Source organism: Trachymyrmex septentrionalis, unplaced genomic scaffold, assembly GCF_001594115.1.
Source record: "Trachymyrmex septentrionalis isolate Tsep2-gDNA-1 unplaced genomic scaffold, Tsep1.0 scaffold114, whole genome shotgun sequence".
In the NCBI taxonomy this organism is placed as follows: domain Eukaryota; kingdom Metazoa; phylum Arthropoda; class Insecta; order Hymenoptera; family Formicidae; genus Trachymyrmex; species Trachymyrmex septentrionalis.
The window spans coordinates 672438-696114 of record NW_017304269.1 but is presented as its reverse complement, the minus strand read 5'-3'; the positions used below and the strand labels follow the sequence as shown (position 1 = coordinate 696114).

At 35.3% G+C, this 23677-nt stretch overlaps 1 protein-coding gene and 1 pseudogene across 3 annotated transcripts in view; one reads left to right on the top strand and one right to left on the bottom strand.

Moving 5' to 3' along the window:
- Nucleotides 1-12778, bottom strand: part of LOC108753701 (protein apterous-like) — a 48153-nt gene extending 35375 nt beyond the window's left edge. For 2 of the 3 annotated variants that reach the window (XM_018495553.1, XM_018495570.1), the window contains exon 1: nucleotides 12716-12776. In XM_018495553.1, coding sequence (XP_018351055.1) covers nucleotides 12716-12763 — 48 coding nt within the window. In that variant the 5' untranslated portion in view covers nucleotides 12764-12776. Of the gene's footprint in view, nucleotides 1-12715 lie in introns of all 3 variants that reach the window. The other variant, XM_018495561.1, reaches the window with a different exon arrangement.
- A 78-nt stretch (nucleotides 12779-12856) lies between these two features.
- LOC108753085 lies at nucleotides 12857-17880 on the top strand (annotated as a pseudogene).
- Nucleotides 17881-23677: the final 5797 nt, after the last annotated feature.

Below are 23677 nucleotides of genomic sequence, written 5' to 3'. Positions count from 1 at the left end.
ATATATATACTGTACTGTATAATACTATATACATATATATATGTATATTGTGTGTGTATATGCATACATAATGTATTTACTTCTCTTAATACGTTTAACGGCGACAACAATTAGCGCTTGCATAACGCTAATTGTTAATTCTAAGACGGGAAGTCCCACAACGTAAATGTCCCAAAACTATCCTTAGAATCAGCTTGGGGTAAATCGTAAAAATATTTTTTTTATAATTTGTGAAATTCTTAATGATTCTTGAACACGAACAAGTTTTCCTCAATAATCTTAGATATCTTTCTAGTCAAGAAGTTTCATATGATTTTAGAATTTTCCAATGATCTTCCTTATTATTGTAGATCGAATAGAATCGAATAATAAACTTTTCTATCTCGTGGAGACTAATTTCTCAAGGATCTTTTTATTTTTAAATTGAGTAGGGTCAGTTCTGATCTCGCAGAGATTTAATTAATAAATACTAAAGGCACTCTGTGCAGTATAACGGGAAGCAAAAGTTCACGTAGGACGATTGTATCGCGTTAACCACCGCGCGAGACGTGATCAGAATCGCTAATTCCGACGCGGCTTTATTTAACCGTTGACTTTATTTCAGCAAGCTTTCGTAGCGCGACGTAATCTTTACGTGCACGCTGTTGATCCTTACGTAATGCGGATCGGCTCGGCGAAGGCATTGCAGGAATGCGCGTTCCTCCGAGTGTCTCCCGCATTGTCCTATCCCATAATGAACCGCCGTCGTGTGCGGTAACAGGCTCATTAAGCCGCGCCATGAATTGTTTGCAAATCGATATCGTTCGTAATTTTGCGGAAATACCGGATTCAGTCCATCCCGCACGGAAACAAATTCAACTGCGAGCGAGTGACTCATCCCCAATTTCCACGATGCTACCGTGTGACGGAAAAGAGAACGAAAATAGAAAAAAGATAACGAAAATGCGTCACCGTTGCACCGATGTTTACAAACGTCACTTGTAAACTGGAAGAAGTAATCCAAATAATCCACGAAGTCCAAAATCAGGACATGAGACATCCGTTTTCATAATATGTGGTTATCTAAGAATTAAAAAGGTTACCAAAAAATTCAATGAAATTCATTCATGAATTCCGTGGTAATCTTTAATCTTTAGGTAACCATCATACGTTGTGAAAACGGGGCTTAGAGATGATCTTATATCTTTTAGACATCTTTTAGAACAGTTCTCGCAAAAGTGTCTTTCAAACAATCTTTTGGATGTCTATCTTAAATTTCTTGTCCAAATTGTTTATTGGAAACAATTTTGAAAGATCTGATTGAATCGAAATAGTGCCGATCCCTCGACTCGTCTGAGAAGTTCCGCATCTCCCGCGACTCGGCATGGGACAATATTAAAAGGGAAAAGGCAGGGCCGACATGATCGGCCGATAAATTTCTCACGAGAGCCGGCGGTCGAACGCGATCGATCCTCTCGAGATTCTTATCCATCTCGAGAGCGGTCCGGCAACGCGTTCTCGCAGACTGCAAACAGACTTTCACCCGGCGGCAAAGCTTGCACAAGAGCAAGGCGTACGTCTACCTTCCCTCTCCTTTTCTTTTCCTCCCCTTTTTTTTAATCCTCTCCCATTTTCGACTCACCTTATTTTCGCGAAACCGCGAAGTAAATAATACGCGCGCGCGCGCGCGGAATCCGCGCGGTCACGAGATGCCGGCACGGAAACGAGTAGAATGCCGTCAGAAATGTCGCTCCGGCTGCTGGCAGAAACCGCGTCCTACCGTTTCGCGTATACCTGCGCGAATCTGTTTTTGTATTTCCTTCTTTTTTTTACTTCATCATGTATACTCGCGAGACCCACGCGAGTGCCACTTCGCGACGGCGATGCGATAATTGAAAGAACGTCGAGAGAGCACCCGTTTTATTGTTACTGAGGATTTACAGTGAAAAAAAGGTGAAGAATAAAGTACTGTGTACTCGACGCAAACGATAAAACGATGCTTCATATTTTGGAAGTTTGACGTAAAAAAGAATGTTTTCGCGTAATTCAATTTAATTCTCCTCAAACCAAATCACTGATTTTTTTGTTACATTCTTATTTTCCACGTGAGAGATTTACGAGCCGTCTACAATGGGAGTAATATTGCGTAGTAAATTATAAGCTGTAAGAAGTTGACCAATCAAAGTCGATTATTCTTTTCACATTCGACTGTGATTGGTCGATTTCTTAATGCATACGACTTATTATACTTTCACGTGAAAACGGGGAACACAATGGATATAATAAGCTTTAAGCTGTAAGATATTGGCCAGTCAAATATGAGAAGAATAATCGATTGGTTGATTTCTTACTACGAGCTTGAAGTTTCCTACACCTTACTACCAATTGTAGCTTAACATGGCACACACAAAAACGTAAGCAAGTGTTATTTTTTTATTGCGATTGGATGGTTCGCTTACTGCTTATCTACATCTATCAGGTTTCTGGATTTTAGGCTTATAAGACGTAAGCAGTAAATGAATAGGTCAATCACATAAAGCAATAAACATAATAAGTAATAATAAATCTAAAACATTCATTTACTTACTCTCTAAGTTCTTTGTATTGTAAATGTATTTAGTACTTTGTATTGCAATACTATAGCATTTACATTTCGAATATTGTTAACTTTATATAAAAAGCATAAAATAAAGTGCAGAAACACATGAGATAATTATATTTTTTATTAAAGATTAAACGTTTATTTTTTAATTTTGACATTTCGAATTTTAAGTGCGTTTCAATGATACAAATATAAGTGATATAATTTTGTGGAAGTTCTATGTATTGTTGTTATTTGAAGAAACATCCAGCGATCCTGGGATACCTGCAGATCTATATATATATTCTGTAACTCTTAACGCAAATTTCGTCATCATTATAACGCCACTGCGCAGCTTTTTTACCATGATAAAAGAGTTGCGCAGCAGCGTTATAATGACAACAAAATTTGCGTTAACAGTTACAGAATAGGCCTGCTGGTCAACAACGGTCGGCGAAGAACGTTAATAAACGTTGCGTAGCGACGAGGGAACTTGAAAAATGGAGCCGTCGCGCCGGTCGCAGACGGTAATTTGTTTGAAAACGCGAGACCGAACGCGAGTTCCGACTACGGAAAAGCATGCACGATAACCTTACGTCACGACCTACCGAGATACAGCGTTATCGCAATAAATTGTAACTCGGTTCTCTTTTTCAGTGCTCAAAGCCCGAAGAAGAAGCCCGGAACGGCTGCGGCTGAGTCAGCAAAATTTCTTTCAGCATCGACAACGACGGCGACGGGTAAAAAATTATCGGGATGGCTCGTCCTCGATATCAATGGCGCAGCAACGTCGCTGACGTCGTCAGAGTTCTTCGTCTTTAAATTCAAAACTTGATTACAACATATAACAAATCCTAAATCACTTTTTGTGTCGATGATTAAAAAAACAATACGGTAGCTTTGGAAAATTCTGACAACAAATAAAGACCCTTCTATTTTTTCCCTTATACAGAAATACCCCTAAAAAAGATGCGATACAAAATTTCGGAATTCTCGAATGTTATTTAACGTAAATTTATGTTACGCTTTAATAAGTAAATAACAATTATTACATATATATATATATATATATAACGCAAAAAGGAAGTATCGTAGTAACATTTTGAATCGTTAATCCTATCTATAATGATAATCTTTATGAATTCTTTATAGTTCTCCTTTATGCTTTTAAACCACGCGCCAATTACTGTTCAGTCTTGAAACGTTTATTCGTTTGATCCTTTCGGTCAGTAAGAAATCTTGACCCTTTTAGTACTGAACTGTAGTTTAACGTTAAAAGGACCAAGATTTCTTACTCACTAAAAGGATCGAACGAATAAATTATTATGGAAATAATGAATATGTGATAAATCAAATATTTCATCAATACAAAGACTACATAATTACTGAAAAGTCAAAGAATTTCAGAATTCTATCGTTTAGACAAAAAATAAAACATTAATCTGAAAAGTAGAAACGATCAGTAATGATGGTTCGGTACTTTTAGTGTTAATACCCAAAGCTGGAAATATATGAAATTATTAGATTAATAATTAATTTCATATTATTAATATCAATAAGGATCATCTCATGAATCTCGAGAAATACATTTAATATATTATATTATTATAAGATCGTGAATAACAGTCTATTTTTCGTATTCGTGATCAAATAAACGTCTGATTGTTCTGTTGCGTCCTGTTATCTCGGAAGACGGAGAGAAGAGACGTTTGTTTTCTCTTTTATAACACAAAAGGTCTTCTTCAAGATGTGCAAGAAGAAAATTGTCTTCGTTAGGTCTCTCTGGCAAAAAAGCTCTGGTGAGGAAGCTTTCTCGAGGAAAGCGTTAAAATTGAAGTGTGCGCTACGTTTTGCTGTTCGGTAGTCTCATTCACGCGCAAAGCGGCACGTGTGCTGGTGACGCGCGTATCAGCTTCCCTTGCTCGGCCAACGATAGCGATAACAATAAATAGCCTCGTCCATCGCGCCGACCGCGGTTTTCTCTCCTCTCTTTCTTTCTCTCTTTCTCTTAAAACGCGTGGGCGACGCTTAACACCACGGAGAGCCGATAAACTGCCCGGCTATCTGCACTTCTCCGCTTCGCCGTTGCGGACTACCAATCGGCCGAACTAAAGAGAGTCCGCGGGAATGCCGAATGATCAGAAATATTGGATGGCGTGCTACCGTATTCCATATACAGGGTGTCACAAAGTCACTTTCTCGATCAAAAGTATCAGAGATCAAGGGAGGAAAAGGGTACCTGTTAAGCTTACTCTTACGATCGCTTAAGCGTAGTCGTTGTAGGGGTGAAAATAAGTGGTTGCAGTGGTAAAAATTTACCTTATCACAGCCGAATTCGGAGAGAAATACTCAACTGTGATTGATCAATTCTTACACCTACGCTTAGATTTACGCAATTGTAAGATGGGCTTTATATTTCTGCGTCCAGATGACAAATTTCACGACGTCCGAATTTCATGCTCGAATAACAACTCTTATATAATGTGCGATAAAACTTTCGACACTTATCATTCATTTCTAGCGTCTCTCCAAACTCTTATGTTGCTATCCGTTGATTTACTGAAATGTTTCCGATAACGCGTGAATTTATTTATAAGCAACGACTAATTAAAATTGTGCCATACATGATAGATAAAATAATCTCGGCGCCACTTAATGCGCGTCGTAGAAGTCCAATTCATCCCGGATTTCGGCGAATACATATATGAACTGTGTGCTCGCAGGTGATCCTTCTTTGACGCTATTTCTTAAGCAAATTAAGTGAGAAGCGTTGCCTATCTAGAATGGTGACGTATATACGTCGCAAATTAGCCGGATCGTTGATTCGCACCACATCGTGCTCCACTTTAAAGCGTATTATTAGATCGCCCTGAAGAATATCAATGATACAACGCGCAAGTGTAGTTTTATTCATTGCTAATTTTATTCGCGAAATATTCTGAACTGAGAATCAATTAACAGCTCCGCCGTATGAATAGATTGCACATTTATCAGACGGCTCATAAATTAACTTCACGTTGAAATAACTTAACGTTGAGAGTCCGTTTTCCAGTTTCCTTCTACATGTGCAGTAATCGAAAATCCATTGCTAAAAACTCATGTATACCTGTTAAATTCATAATGTCAAATTATACCCAATTTGAGTTATTTTTAATTATTTCTATAAGTCGCCATTGCTCCTACAATAAGTTAATTCAACTAATACAATGAAATTAAACAATTTATATAACTCAAGGAAATATATCAAATTTAAGTCGAATTTAATTCATTATTTACTAAGTCCACAGGATGTTGTTTACTTTAAAAATAGCTATAAAGATGGATTAATTTACATGTTGACACATGGAAGTTAAAAATAACAGAATGTTATTTTTTTAACTCGAGGGATTGAATAATTATTGCTCCTTTGGTGTAGAGTTCCGAGTTATGTTATAGTACACATATATAATTTTATATGTGGACTTTCAACGTAACGACAATAACGAATCGAAATTCTCATAAGAGCAAATATGCAATTTACGCAATAATTTTCAATTATGCATCTGTTTAATCTATATCGAACTGTCGTTGCTCTTTGTTTGCTCCTCATCCTCATTCGCAGTACAGTAAAAATGGCTGCGAGCGCTGCATAAATCACGAACGAGAGCGATGGATACATAAATCACGGCTGTATTTTCAAAGCTCACAGCGGCCAAAACATGAGGTCTGAAAAATAGTCAGTTGGCCAGTCTCGCGAGATTTAAACTCGTTCCTCTTCCTCTCTGCCCTCCCTCCCCACTCCCGATTGCCCTGATAAACGAAGTTCTGTTAACACGCTGAAGAAGCGGCGGGTGTCGCATGCCAGGGAGGCCAAGAATCGCGACCTGACCCCGAGAGATTAGCGGTCCCCCTTCGAATGGGCATCATCCTGCTTCTCGCATTCCGCGAGAATCGCCCGGCAGCTAGGGATGCTTATATCAATTCAATTATTAACGGTACCGGACGCGCGCGCGAACCCAAGCTTTTCGGATTACTTCGCTGGCAAATTAAACGAAAATTAAACGGGAGTTAAACAAAATAATAACATCTCCAGGCTTTAATAATGGTAATATTCAAAATTTGTCCTCAACGAATACAATCCTGTAAAAAAATAGTACTTCTGCTAGATCGAAATATCGCAGAAAAAGATGCTTGCGGTAAAGAGGAAGATGTGAGTTTGGAATTATCCTGTAGTTCTTAACTGGTACCACTCTCATTTTGTCACGTACTTATAACTCAATTGGGAATTGTAAAAAATACTGCATGAAAATAAACATATTATAACAATTGCTTTAATCAAAACGTCAGACATTAAGGCCCGATTTTTTATTTTCTAGTTAACTTGAAGTTAGGTTCAACTCTATATTTTATCCAATGGACTTCATCTATGATGATGCCATGGCTGATGACTATTGGATGAAACATCAGGTTAAGTTTAACAAGTTAACCAGATAATGAAAAATTGGGCCTAAGAAATATATGGTATATTATTTACAATTAATAATTAGTGATTAATTGTAACTAAAAAAAATACAATTTTTATGTTACCATCACATAGGGAGAATTTTCTCTTAGAATTTATTCTGAAAATATAGTAGCTATACAATATTTTAAAAATGTTTACTATGCATTTCAATAAAATTAATCAAACTTATTTTATATTTTATTAAATAAGAGAGAATTACATAAAATTCTTCAAAATACAATGTTGTTTTATTATTTTTAAATTGAATTTTTCTAAGAAAAAATTCTCTCTGTGCAGGTTAAACCTAATCAACAAGATAACCAAAAAATGAAAAATCAGACCTCAGAGTGATATCTAGAATCCCTTATTGTTCCACAATGTTATATCCATACATACATTTAATAAACTGTTGAGTTTATTAAAGTTAAGTGTCTTCGCTACTAACATCAGATTTGCGTGCGGTTCATCGACGCCATTCAATGCGCGCTTGCATGCTAAATGATTTCGACACGCGAACATCGTGGCCTCGAAATTTCGCTTCTCTCTGATCGAGGTAAATTAAGTGCGTGACATGACATGACAATCGACGAGAAAAAACCGCGCGATAATCATATTAAGTCTTTCACAGCCGCAAAAAGTTTTTAATCTTTAGAAGACTTCAAATTAAATCCTTTTTAAGATGCAGATTTGAGCAAATTGATTTATTAAAAAATAAAATTACGTGTTCCTTGAAACTCAACCGATCGTTAATTTTTAATATCAAACAACTTCAATATTTATTGCTTGGATTTTAAATCATTTATTAAAACGAAAATATTTTTTTCAATTTATTATATTTTCTGCGATATTAGCAATCAAATGCCGAATAATAACTTATATATTTCCTTCGTAGCATCGCGATGGCGTCGTCACACCATCAAGCTTTTCGTCTCTCCTCACATTATCGAAATTGATTTCCATCGAAATCGCATCAGACGGAGAAATTCTATTCCGTCGGAAAATTAAGTAAACCGCATAAATGTCATAAAAGTGGGATGCGCAAGATTTGGACCAATATTATTAATAAACTGTCCAACACGGATTTTATACTTACACGAAAAGAGGTGATCTCTTAGATCCCTCTTAGATTTTTTGTCGCTGGAAACGAATCCACTAATAAAATTACTCTATCATATCACATTTTTTTAAATTGAATTTAAAAGTGATTTCTTCCGAAAATGGCATTTTTCGAGATGCTTTTGAGTTAAAATGAGCCCGCGCGTAGAAACAGTTATTTTTATAGACAAATTAAGAAAAAAGAAAATCCATAAATATAACTCTTTGAAGATGATAATGATTTGTTTATTATGCAATTTGAATAATCACCTGTTTAGAGGTGCAAGATTTAAGAGTGATAGTTGAAGAACAACTCTTTATAAACTAAAAGAATATCACGAAATTACATAATATTGGGAAAAAAATGAGAAATGCCAGATGAGAAATGCATCGATGATAACGTAAAGAATGGTTGACATTCGTTGAGTGCGTCGTCGAATGGAAACATTTCTCTCTGCGACACCCCGTATATCCATTTCTGAAATACATGATAACGTCAATAACAAGTGCAGCATGAAGCCGACCAGGTTGCGGTTTCGAGTGCAAAGTTAAACGTCGAGCGTTTGGCCGCGGCGACGACGACTACCACGACGGTAGTTGTGGCTCGCAGGGAGGGTAGGAGACGGGTAAGAAAGCGTGATAGACATAATCTCGACCCGTATAATAAATTACACTTGTCACAAACGCGCGCGCTATCGTAGCCAGACACGTTCGCAGCAAGATGGCCTTTTATCTCATCGAAGCTACGTTGATCGTCCCCTCTCACTTTCTCTCCTACTGTTGCAAGCGGACGTCCTCGGAAAAATCACGACGTTCGCGCTGTGAGACTAAACGACGCCAAATCGAATGATATCGCTGATAAACGCTTTCCCGGAACAAACCCGGAAATTAGTTCTTCCGATTTGCGACGTTTTGTTAGCGTCTGCGAAATGTTGAATGGACATATATGTACAAAATATGCGTGTTTGTTTTCTCTCTCTCTCTCTCTCTCTCTCTCTCTCTCTCTCTCTCTCTCTCTCTCATGAAACACTTTTATTATTATACAAGACCAAAAAGATATCTTAAATCTTAAATATCAAGTTTAAGAAGAATCGTATTTCTACTTAAGCTACATATATCGAACAAAAAGTATATTTAAATCGAGATATAACTTATGCATAATATAAGCTCAAAACCAGTCCTTGCAACTCTCATATTTCAGTCTTGATTAATGGCTAATGAAAATGCATAAATTCATTCAACTAATTTAAATCTAAATTAGTTGAATGAATTTATTTATTAATTTAATTTTGTTTATATAAGTTTAATAGATATAAATAAATCTATTGATTTACTTGTGTAATATCATAATATGAATTTATTTATACTGTAAAATTTTTTTTAAAAAAAGAATGTTATGAAAAATTTTAAACATAAAATATAATATGGAACTTTATATTGTAATTTTTTTATGTTAATGAATTTTTATTAAGATGGAATTAGGCAAAAAATATCCCTGTAAATTTTTCTGACAACAAATAATAATCTTCACTACAAACAGCCTTGAATATCGTTTTTGTTATGTACTTCCGAAAGCTTTACATCCGAAAATCAAATTTAAATTTTAAAACGCACAATATATTGACATAACTTTAATTTAGGCTTTAAAATTCCATTTAATTGTTTCAATGGAACATTATAATATAAAACAAAAGCACACACAAACACACACACACACACACACACACACAATTAATAATACTTAATTTTTTTAACTGAATAATTCGTGGAGACTTTCAAGAAGAAATATAATATATTTTTTATATAAATGTGTTTGTTTGGATGTCTTTTTTATTGAACATTAATTATTAATGACTCATTGAAATTTATACGAAAAAAATCTTAATTTCCTTTAGCAATGTTATTTTACGCTTCTTCCATTGGCGTACGCGTGATTAACGCGTCAGTTTAATTAATCGACGACAAGGGACAATCAATTACGTTTGTTTACAAGCAGTACTCGTTACTTACGACGGCCTCGACCGGTTGATTAAGAGCGAATTAATGTTACTCGAAGGTGGACCATGTTATCACACCTGGCCATGTAATCCTGTTACTTCAGAATAATTATTGTCTGTCGAGTTTTCACATTAGCTCACTTAATTGTTAGCAATCACAGTTTTGTGTTCAGAGAACGATCAAGCATGAGATATTTTTAATACTATTTCAAAAATTTTCAAAAGATTATTGATTGTTGATAGAATTTAATTCGACATTTCTGAGAACACCCCAATATAATACGTAATTATTTATGATTAGTCTTATTTCTCTATTTGCGATTTTATTCTTTATTCTCAAAAAGCTTGATAATATTAATATTAATTAGCAAGTATCTGCTGGCGGTTGATTAATCATATCAAATTTTCGCAGAAGACAAGATCAGTCATTTTGCGTATTTATCACACAATATGATACGCACCATGACCTTTGGATAATCTTTCCAAATGTCAATCTCCGATATAATTATGCTTTAAATTCTACTTCCCAACTAGAAGATATGTGTGCCAATTAATGATAAATTATTAAATAAATCAGTATATCAAATGTAAACCCATCTTTGTGGTTCAAAAAGTTAATGATTAAAGTTAATGAGTAAAGATTTATAATCTTCTCAAAGTAACGGATTCGTTTGTATTTATTGCATTCCTCACAATTTCATATTAATATAATCGACAAAAACGAACTTTAGTTTAAATCGTAACTTATGGCAAAAAGATTTGTAGATACCTATTAATATAGAAGTATATCCTAACATATCGTGATGACATATCGTTTAAAATAATATTACAAACTTTGTCAATTTATGTTTAGATAATTTCTATAGTTTACTAATTATAAAGTGTTTATGAAATAAAAATTCAAAATATTTTATGGCTGTTTGCTTTAGAGAACGCCCATCGAAAATTCTGCTAGCGTCGGCCCTTGTTCTAAATAACAGCAATGCTAAACAAGCTTTAAAAAAACGGTCCCTCAGAGTAAATATTGAACCACAAGATGCTTACAACAACTTTTTCTATGAAAATTACGATTGTAACTAGAAGGAAGTCAAAGTCCACATAGAACTTTTTTCTAAGAGGCCAAGGTTTAATCATCTGTATTGATGATAATAATTATGAAACCCTATAATCACACGAAGTCAGAGAGATCACTTTTATATCTGCAAAGATTCTGTATTGTTATCAAAATTTACATTCTTTAAGCTGAGCTCGTATAAAATCATATATTCTTACTTGGAACGAAGACTGTGGTTTGGTTTTGGCAAAGCTATCACGTAAAACTGCAGATTTCATCGGCTAATCATATTTTCGGACAATATTCTACATTAACAGATTTTAAACATTGGTGCTATTTAAAAAAATATGTAGACTTTCAATATAGATACATCATTCTGTAAAAGTGGTCATTTGACAAGTAATTTCATGTCAGTCGCGCGCGCATTCTACTATGTAACAAAATATAGAAAATATGCATAGACTGTGTTATAAATATAGCTGACAGGAATTATAGAAGGAAGAGAAAACTATTAATATAAGACAAGAGAGAAATTTATCACTTTTACAACGGTTGCGAGTGGCTATTACTTATACAAGGCATAAATTTGTCTACGTATACGTAGTTTAACTAATACAGAAACTATCCAACTAATCTATTTTAAGATTCTGTGCTATGCAGATTTTGTAACTGATTGTGAATTAAGTAAATTTATTTTCCGATATTTTTTCCTAAATGAATTTATATTCTTACTTAAAAATATTAGTTTAAAAAAAATTATTAATTCGAAAAATTAGAGACACGAACAATTTATGAAGATTAGAAAATGTACATTTGGAGTCCAAATAAAAAGTCTTTTATTGTAACAATTTTTCTCTCAATCTTTCTTCCATTTTTTATAATTGTTAGATAAAACCATAAAAATATTCAATATATGTGTATATTACTTTCAATTACAAATTATATAAAAAATATATGAATGTTTTCCATTCTGAAATAAACACTACACACAATTTACATAGTTCGTATTTAAAAATATCAGAAAGATAAAAAGACATATAACAAAAAAAAACAGTTAATCTTACTCGGTTATTTATAGAACTCTAACAAAAAGTGCAATTAACATTGATTTTTAGATTAGACCTTCCTCGTCATGCCAAAAATGTTAGCAGATAATTTAAATAAATGTTTATTCTTCTGATTTTTTTTACAGCATTGTAAATAAGTCATTTTATTTCGTGACTCCTACATTCTCACAATGCATATTATCAGAAGTGACCCCGTGCCGTTACACAAAACAACGAATCCTGATACTGGGATTGATTAAAATTATCAATTAAAGAGCAAGCTCTTAAAAGTTCGTTCCTAAGTACTCGTAAAAATGCAAGCAGTACGAGATTCACCATCTTGAATTCGATTAGGAGAAAAATGTTCACGAAGATGCTATCGCAGATTCGCAATCTGAACAGGGAGCTTCCGCCCCGGCGGGGTGTACCAGCTGGTGCGGAGCGGCCAATGGGCAACGCGGACACAGGGATGACACTCACCCAGTGCATGCCGGTGGTAGGAGGGGCGCGCTCCTCATACACTCCCATCAGTGTGGCCGCTGTCGCGGGGTAGTTCCCGCTGAGGGTGCGCGACGCCGATGTTACTCGGGGGGGAGTCCCGAGGGGTCCGCTTGCCGATAACGCGGAGATGGCGTCCGCTGTGACTCGGGTCTTCTCTTCCTTCCACCTCTACTACGCTCGTCCACCCTCGTCCTCTCCTCTCTTACGTTATACTCCCCCCGCAACACTCCCGATATATCACGTCACTAATGTGGGGGGGTTGAATCCCTCCGTGACACCTTCGAGAATAGTCGAGGGAGGAGCCCTCACGGGTGCATCTCGCGATTCTTTAACCAAGTCGACAACAGTCCACGAACAATCATACGCAAGTAACACCCATGTCACTTCACAGATTAGCACTGAAGTCCGTTATTATTACCGATATCATCGACAATCCAATTTGTACTTCGCGGTCCATACTCCACATCGCCCCGGCGCACTGCGACGAGAGACGACCAAAAAAAAAAGCACCAAATTAATCGTTCGCGCACCCGCACTCAACCAATTCCCCACTGATCACACTGATGAAGGATCACCCATTCGTAATTGTTCCTTTACTCCCGGAGGAACGTCCAGTATAGAGCGATCTTCCGGGACCATGTGCTCCGTGAAGAAACGCGACGATGAACGGAGCTCGATGCGCACGAGACGAGGGACGACTCTGCTGCGTCAAGGTAAGTCCGAACGGTTCCGACGAGCCGGAGCCGCGATACGGAGTGAGGGTACCGGCAAGGTCGAGTCTAGTCTCAGTGTTCGGCAGCGCCGCCTGGCGGCGAAACCGAGATCAGCGGCAACATCGCCAAGGGGGCGGGCTGTGGCTTACGTGAGGCCACTCCCACGCCACCCCACTCGTTGCGCGATACATGGGTTCCACCTCTTTTGCGTCTCGCGCGCTGTGAATGCTGTGACGAAGCGTTCACTCCCGAACCGACGAACGGGTTTGCTTGAGAAGGGCAGAAGGAAGACCAAGGGAGAAGGAAGCCGGCGCCGCTGTACCTCGCATTGTCGTAACCTCTAGGGTAATCATAAATTGTGCATGTTGAAATATTACAATATTTTTTCTCCCTCAACAAAAGGAAAAATGTTTCTTTTTCTCTGCTGAAAAACGCGAAATTTCTGATTAATTGAAAGTTTCCTCCGGGATAAAATTTCGTCGACGAAATTTCGTTTTATAATGAATTTTTTGTATGACTATATGTAAAGTTTATTGTAGAAACCACATATTTTAAAAGCGAAATAAGATCTCGAATGTATCTTTCTACAGTAATATTTCTCTTAAATTATTCAAAAAGAGTTTTTATAACGCTTTGAAATAAATAGTCATACATATTTCGAATTATTTAACATTACGTTAAAATTTGGATTCAGAGAAGAATGGAGTCATGTATTTGGAAAATGTCTAGATATATATCCAGTCAAAAGAATTGGTACTATCATTGAAGATCTTATAACAATGGACTAATCCATTTTACAAAAATGGAAAAAATAAACTCTAAAGATACGTTCAAAAAATAAAGTCTGATATATCTGATATGTCCAATATTAGGACAATGGAAGGTCCTGTCACTGATCTATTTCCTTCAATATCACGTATTCAGCTACATTATTGATTAGCTTATTGTTGCAGTAAAATCCTCAACTGACTTCCTTTTCCTAACTTAATAATCATCATCAATATAAAAAAATATTACAGAATAGCGTCCTTCCTTAATTACACTCATTCATTATCCCAACTTTTTTTGTAACTCTCAAACAAGAAACTTTTCAAGCTTTTACAAAGTCATATATACTTCTTACAGAGAGACAGCATGCATAATAGAAAAGCAACTCTTTTTTTTCAATTCCAACGTAATGCTTAAATCCTTCACCTCTTCATCACAATTGCGTTTTGCTAAAAAAAAACAACGACGCAAAGGTGGGAAAGACGAACTTCAAACTGACCAAGAGGGAGAGAAAGAAACCGTAGATATCCCGTCATAAAGAGAAACCGGTTTTGTTACAACGTAGACGGAAACCGTCGTTCTCCGATCAGAAATTCCTGATGCGATGCCGCGGTATCCCGATGATGGAATCCGCGAAAACAGCGCTTGCGGATCCCGCTTGACCCGCGCCATCATCGTTGCCCGCAGTCGCCTTATTCCACGACGCGATTGAGCAGAGTGTTTACAGAGGAAATCGACCAACGCTATGGAATGCAGAAAAACACGTCGACGAAGTGAGCTGTCGACGCCGTGGCGCTCGTGCATAGGGTGCACTCCTAGATAACTTCTTGAGACCCCTGTCGCAACTGTATATTTAAATTCTATTGCAAGACGCAAATCATTGATGTGAAAAGTAACTTCTCGAGAGAGGAATGACATTCTATCCAAACTGCGCCGCTGCAGCAAATAGAAATGCGTAACAATGTATTGAACATAGCACCGACTAAGGAAGTGTAATACAAAATAAAGGGAAGAAAATCATTACTAAATAATTATTATTTAATAATAATCATTATATATACAATCATTATTACACTACCGCTCATTAATTTCACATCCCCAGATTTGTTGAGTTCTCTGTAAAGGATGAACGTGATGCATGTGCTTTGCACAGAAATGAGTCCACCTGTTGTTATAAACACTTTCAGCGCTTGCATGCATTATATTTATATTTATTTATATAAAAATCTTGTTGAAAATTGCAGTTTTGAAGAAACAGAACTAACAGCCGAATAATATCTGATATCCGGAAATAAACAAAATACGCACGCAAGGTCACGATATTATGATATCAGATGCATACCGATAATGCTGTTTTGAAACTGATTCGTCAACACATACACTATACATTAATTTTAATAGACTACCCAAATCGTCGATTTTTCGAAAAGTAATGAACAAAAGAACCTCGTTTGTGATGAATATAGGGATTTATATAAGCAAATAAACATGTTTTGTACTTATACATATTGTTTACAAATGTGCAAAACACACGTAATCACGTTCATCCTTTTCAAAGAAATCAACGAATCTGGAGGTGTATTAAAATTGATGCGGTTATGTATTTAACAATCATTATTTAATATACAACGTTCACCTCGAGATAGATTCGCGTTCCAATTTCCAGAGATATATTATTTAAAGCTTCTACACTGGGCAACAAAATAAAAGATAAACTGGTTGTTATAACTTTTTGCATATAACTTATAATTTTTTAGTAAAGTACGTTGTCATTTTTGCGCATATCATATATTCATCTCAAAATGTTTGTCTACTTCCATTAATACCGAGATCATTCTTTTGTTATGCGCATTTGCGCCACCACAAAGGAGAACGCTCGAAATATGCTTGGACATTGGAAACTCTCTCTATTATTTTCAGTATTATTCTCTTCTACAGACGGAAGCGGTTTGCAAGCGGTAAACCGTAAAGCAGCTTCCAAATTGAAAGTGGCGGCCAGATTCAAGAGAGCCCCTGGTGCTTTTCAGTTTTTGGCTCTTGCTAAAATCCTTGCATTTTTGGTCGAAAGAGCTCCTGCTGAATTTACGTCGCTCTTTATGTTTTCGGCCTCGAGCAGTAATACAGACACAGAAAATCAAAAACATAAATTCATGTTAAGTTGAATTCTTGAAAACTCCAAACTTCAAATGAGATTGAGTAAAGTGAATAGATTATTTGTTAGATAATGAAAAGATTTTAAAAAATCTTTCAAGTATTTGAAAATTCAATACAGAAAATACTTATAAAAGAAAAACGATCATATAAACTCTAATATTCCAAATGAAATTTCAATTTCAATTTCTAACTAGAACAATTTAAAAGCAATGATTTTAAAGCTAGATAAATAGAATTGCTAAATATCTATAAAAATTACACACGTAACATTTACGAATCGCTTTGATGAACCAAACGTCATACACGTTTCTATATCTAACAGCAATATATCGATTGACAGAGAGATCAACGTCTGCGAGCAATGCAATTCGACGCCTAAAAGGTCGCACCTTGAAATGCGGAAAGGACACCCGTTTTCCGCAGTTCGGCTGGTCACTATTCTCAGGTCGCCTGTAAGCTAAATGGTCCACCCAGCGGTCATTGTCGCCATTGTCTGCGGCCAGCAAGCCGCGGGCACGCGCGAATTTTGTGCCTGTCGAGAAGCGGGACGCGACAATGAGCGGTCGGCCCGGTTACACGCGGGGTCCACAACAGGCGTTACAATGAACGGGGGCCTTATAAATGTTCGGATAGCGAACATTCGCGTTCAGAGCACAAACGAACTAAAGCATGCACATCGAATCCCCAATTTCTAAATGACGGTTGCGACATAAATCTTCGTACCTCCTCCGCCACTGATTTTAATCTTTCCGCAATAAGGAAAATATTTATATGTGATTGTTATGATTTTTTTAGATAAATTTTTATTACAAGCGAAAGTTTGAACGCATACTTCTACCCTCCTATTGTATTTTCTCGCTTCTGACGTAGTAATCTGAGGTAACAGGAATGAGTGAATAAGAGCCTTAAGTATGGAAAATCAACATTGTTAAGAATAATAATTATATTCTTACGAGAATCAGAAATTAAATTTTTTTAGTATTGTGTTTACAATATATAAACAACTGAACAGTATATGAATTAAAAATGTTGCAAGTCTGAAATTATTAACTAAATATTATAAGTAAAAGTTTTGGACAAAATTGCTGGGATTCATAAATAAAAACATTGTCATATATAACAATCATGAGTTTTTATTTTAAAGATTCAAGTTAATTTTCATGTAATTTTGATGCATAAATCAAACTAACATTTCTATCTTTTTCTCCTTTTCAATCAAACAGCTTACATATAAAATGTTGTTTTGCTATAATGTGTACTTTTAAAGATAACATATATTTGTACATGATAAATAAATTGAATACATTTATAAAAATTAAGTATATATAATACACATATACAATATTAAGGAACGTGCAGAATTCTATACAAGCGGCGAAAGATATAAACGCGTTAATACGTAGGGGTGACAATGACATCACAATAGGCGAGGAACTGGTAAAAGTCTGGCAAGGAAACATCGCTTGTCCATTGTGGCAACAACGAACAGAGAATGTTCCAGACAGTTGACCGATCGAAAACGCGTGCTACTGAATGGTTTTGGGGATTACACGCTCATTCAAGGCAAATGCAACACACTATCGCCACTAGCGGCGCTATTAATGTCGATCCTTACGAGCATCTCTTTTACGAATCGAGGGATCGAGAAGGAAAAGCGATTTAGCCGAAGGATCGCCAGGGATGAATCGATTAACCTTCAACTGATGTTTTGTAGTACTAAGTAAAACCCTATTTTGCGGTTGCTGCACAGTTTAATCCTTGAAGAATCTAAGAAAGGATCAAGTCTTAAGCATGGCATTGTAAATACTTATAGAAATAATACGGAAAGCTATGCAAACTGCCGACAACATGCATATCTTAAAGACCCCAGAGACCGCTTGTTCAAAACTAGGCCATAAGATCTTAAAGACATCTTTCTAACAATTTTTTTAGACATTTGGAAATTTTTAAAATTAATTAATATTAATATTCTTTATGTGTATATGAATTTTTTCTATACTTATAATTTTGAAATTATATACGAGTACGTTTTATGTGTTTTCTAAATTAAAAGTATAGAGAGTAAAAGCATAGAAAAATACCAAGATTAAAGTATAGAAGTGTAGAAAAATATCTATGATAAAAAATTTTGGATTTTAGAACTTTCCGATTTATTCTCAAGCTATTGCATTAGTTTAGAAACGGATCTTAATCTTATATATACACATAATTTTTTTATTTCGGAAATTATTATTGCTCTACTGTTAGTTAAATAATTTAATAGTTAAATTAATATTTTTGAAACTTTATGATCCGCATTGTAATATACGTATAAATAATGCCACGTTACATTCTAAATTGCGCATATGCAAAACTTTTATTTTGTTCTAACAAATTAATTTGCACGATACTTTTAATTGCTCGTCTTGGAAGTCATGAAATAACCGAAAACTTGTAAAACCGGAAAGGAACCAATTGTCCTGTATATTATTATTTGTAATAATACATCAGTCGGGCGACTCGCATCTCGCTTAACGCGGTCACTTCATTGGCGGGATTTCCAGGTCGGAGCAGCAGCGCGTGCCGATCAATGAGCACTGCATGGATTATGAGAGCTGAGTGATTCGTTGTCGGGGAGGCACGTGTTCCGCAGTAACACGTGCCTGCTCGACGAGATTTACAAGGGAGCCGGACCGACTGACGGAATGATTCTAAAGAGCCCCTTCTCTTCGGTAGCTTTGCGCATTCGACAGTGTTCCATCGCTTGATTTTCATGGGCAAAAATTTTATTCATTTCTCAGTTTACAATGTTTTTATATATTATCCCTTCGGTTACGTCTCGGTATCGATGTATATCTCTGATGAAAATTCTTCTCGAAATTTTAACTAATTGGAATACCTTTTAGAAATATCGTGAAAGTCTACGTTTTTTTTTTTTTTTTAGAATTTTTTATATATGTAAATTTTAAAATATTCTGAGTTTTCCAAAATTTCTCATACTTCAATTTCTGAAAAACTATTTTCAACTTTTTTCAATTTTATAAGATTTCAGGGATTATAGAATGATAAATCTAAAAAGTCTTAAAGTATTTCAGAAAAGCTATGGACTTCTAAAAGATGTTTTAATTTGTATTTTAATTTGTATTAATTGTATTAAAAATCTGAGAAATTATCTAAAAAGTATTACAAAACTATTTGGAAATTCTGAAAAAGATCTAGAATTTACATAAAAATTCCAAAAAACTCTCAGAAAAATTTTTACCTGCAATGATCGTTTAACCAGCCTTTATCGGTTTTTTCTCAGAATAAATCGTAAAATCAGATCTAATCCATTTTATAACACCTTCCCGATATCTCTCACGCTTTCAGTCTAATTTCACTAATTAATCAATAAATCTTTACAATTCTATTTCAATTACACGAAACAGATACATTCATTTGTGTTATCATTATATTTCTTCACTTGTTATGATTATATTTCTTAATGTTTGGCGTTTTGATTGAAAAAAATTTATTGATAAATTCATTTTTACGTTTTTTTTTAATACAAACCGAAGGGTTAATTTATTCATCACAGTAATGGATCAAAGTGAGATAACGTTTCATTTTCGATATCTATATATATTCAAAAACTGAACCGTTCGATCGTTCGGCTCGATTGCCTGAAGCGTAAATCAATTCTCCAACGTGCATTATATGCGTCGTTCGTAAAGAGCTCCTCGAGAATTATCGATGCGAAAGCGGCGCTTCGTCTGGCGCCGTCCCAATGCAAAATCTCGCTCGGACGAGACCGCTGCGCTGATTTCCGACTACGAGTGTTCTCGAGAATGAACTTTGCGCGCGTCTATATTCGCGAGACTTAATGCGCGCGATTCGTATGCGCCGGGTCCTGCAATCGCAATAAACTGTGCGGCGAGCTGCGGTGCTTTTGCAGGCCGTGCGTTCGCGAGGGCTCGGACAAAACGGCGTGGCGGCGAAAAAAATTGGAAATCTCGTCGGGCCACTCGACGCGCCAACCGGCAGTTTGCGAGAAATTAGTATTAACGATGTCTTGGACCCCTTTCTTTTTTTTTTTTTGCAAGCAGCTCTTGCTTCGACGAAACGAATGAAAAAATCCAAGGAAAAAAGTTCACAAAACTTGAATTGATTTCTGAGGTCTAAGGTGCTTCGGAAATTTATAAAAATATTTTTTTAGGATTAGAATTGGGTTAGAGTTTTCTTTTTTTGTTATATGAGAGAACGTGAAAATAAAAAACTTGCATTTTACGTACAAATTTCTTTAAAGAAATTTTACGACATGAAATCACTTCTGGAGATACTGAAATCATTTCTAGAGATTCTGAAATTCATAAAAAGCACCGAGTATTTAAGATTTAAACATTTCGAAGCAATTTCAAAAAATTATGCGAGAATCTGTGTATGGTGGAAAATGAACGACTCAGAATTCTGATTAAATCTACTAGATTTCTTAGTAAAAATCTATTAAAATTCTAATAAATTTAACCAAGAAATTCTGAATGTTATTTATTTCAACTGGAATTCCAGAGTATCATCAGAATTTTACCGGAATTCTAGTTAATTCAGCCAAACATTTTTCTCCGCGTAAAAACATTTTTTTTAATTTACAGAGAATATATTTGAAGAGAATGTAAACATGTTTCATTTTAAACACGTTTGATTTTAAAGTTTTGAAACTTTAATGTCCATTCACAGTCATAGTGATCCGCGAGTGATCTTTGTTATTTCAGGTAAACTAGATTTGAACTAAGGTTTAAACCAATATCTAATCGTATTTATCTAATCGCGGTTTAAAAAACGTTTTTAAACTAAAAGATTAATTTTATAGCTCAAATCGGATTCTTAGGTTATCATGACTAGATACGGTCCTAAATTTTGTGAAATCGGGAATTTTATTGATTGTAAATGGGCTATCAAGGGTAGATTTCTATTGCTAAGAAGCTCATTTGATTATGACCGAAAAGGCACCTGAGATTCGTAGGCAATGGTGACGATTCTTCGCTCCCTTACGATTTCTCCCTCTTTCTCCTATATTGAAAGCATCCTCTTAGGACGGCGCGGATGGATATCCTCTTACCGACACGTGGCGCGCACGTGTCCTTTTGCCGACAGACTATAGTTCCATGAGGTCCAGGAGGCTCCTTCAACGCGATCCTATAAGGCTATTAATTAAGCGAGAAGCACATCGGATTCGAAGATAGATTCGCGACTTCGAAGCGTGCGTCACGTTTCCGCTGCCAGCTTTGAAATCCGGCACGGCCCAATTGCCGGCTCCGATCGCCTATTATTTCAGATTTAGCTGAATTCAGTCTTTAGGCTGGTATTTCATGTGTCGTACAACAAGGTTTTTTTAAGCTTATTGATTGGCTGCAGGAGAGAAAAGCATTTCTCGAATTTCTCTGTCCTACCAATCAACAAATTGTGAAATCTTCGTCGTCCGACACATGAAATATTGGACTTATCCGAAAATCGGATGTTCTCTCTCGTTATGCTCAGAACATTCGAAATCGCTTTGTTTCTCAGACGAGATTGAAACTTGAAATTAGTGATTAATGTTTTTAATTTTTTAATTATTCATCTCTTTCTAAATTTTATGCTCTTAACCTCTGGGAATCATATTTGTGTAAAAAGTACAAAAAGTATAAAAATTTTGTATATATTCGTATTTAAAGTTCAAAAATTTTGTGTCTCTTTCTTTTTGTGTTATGAGAAGTAAAGCGTGAACAATGTAAGCGAATGGATTGTTAATGAACACTTTATTATTTAATAAATGACAACGGTGGGGTGTGTGTCTCTGCTATGCTAATCACAGAACGAACACGAATCGACAAACTAACTGAGCACGGAATCTACCGAAAGCTCGCTCGTGATTGGTCGGAATAAAGTGCGTTCATACATAACAAAGAACAAACTATTAATCTTAATCTAATTGTATAAATTTTTACAAAACTTTATATTTCAAAATTAGTAGCGCGACACAATTTGCAAATAAAATCCATAAATGTCAAATCTTGTCAAATATCATCAAAACATACAATATATAAATCATTATTGTTTAGTAAGCGGTAAATAATTTTTTTGTTAATAGTAAATCTAAACGAAAATTTAAATGAAAATAAAAGAGAGAGAAGGCATACAATGCTGTTTTGTGTAATGCAAGCTGCTTGATGATTAAATCCACCGTGTAAAGTAACATGATGCATTGACGAGAGCTGATCTGACGTGTAAGGGATACTCGTAAAAAAATAGGTTCTACACCCTGCCACGAGCTCACGTGCATTATTATTGTGGGAAAAGCGGCAATATTCCGAGCTCGATCTACCCTCGTACGATTTTTTTGAGAATATAGCTATTTGTAAGAAACGAGAACAGAAGGGGCATAAAAACGTTCGATATTTTATTTCTAGATAATTTATATATCAAGCACGTGAGACATATAAAAAAAAGTGTTAATATATGGCTCAATATAGTTATTGCTTTTAGTAATGTGTTATTTCGTTCTTTAAAGATAGCCAATTATTACACTATTACAATAAATGCAGGAGAACGATGATACTAGTTTCTATAATTTTTTAATGCAGGATACCTACGATTCTGTTTACTAAATTACTCTATCAAAATACAATTTTAAGAAAAAATTTTGCTCATTTTGTGCTCCTTTGCGATTAATATTGATCCATTGAAGAATAATAGACTATTAAAAATTTGACATTTGTTACTTGAAAAAGAGTATCAGAATCAGCAAACCATCTAAAAAATTTCCTTGACAATTCTACTGAAACGAAGATATTACTTACCTTTTCTATAGATATTTTAACATCTTGCTCGAGATTTCCTGTGTGTCCTAAAAATACAATAGAGTTAATAACAATATAACTAAAAAGGTATATAAGATCAATTATAAAAATCATAAAAAAGAGATAAATCAAGATATAAATACATAATAATTAAATTTAGACAATATAATTCTTAATATTACATGTTTCGGCTATATATTCAGCCATATGCAGATATTAAAATAAACACAAAGAAAAACGAAACAAAAATATCCTTTAATTACTTGCGCTTCGATATTACCGCAAACTTAGTTAAAATAACAATATGATATTGTATTTAATTGACATGCCTCTATTAAATTTTTGCTTTGGTAAGTAAAAAATGTTTAATAACAATATTAGAAGTGATGTCGTAGATGCTGAGAATTTGAATTAAAAAAGATTATTTATTACATTTTTGAAAAAAATTTTGTTGGGCCATCAAAATAGCTGTATGAGATGCTTAAAATTGATTACTAGAATGTCAAACTTTT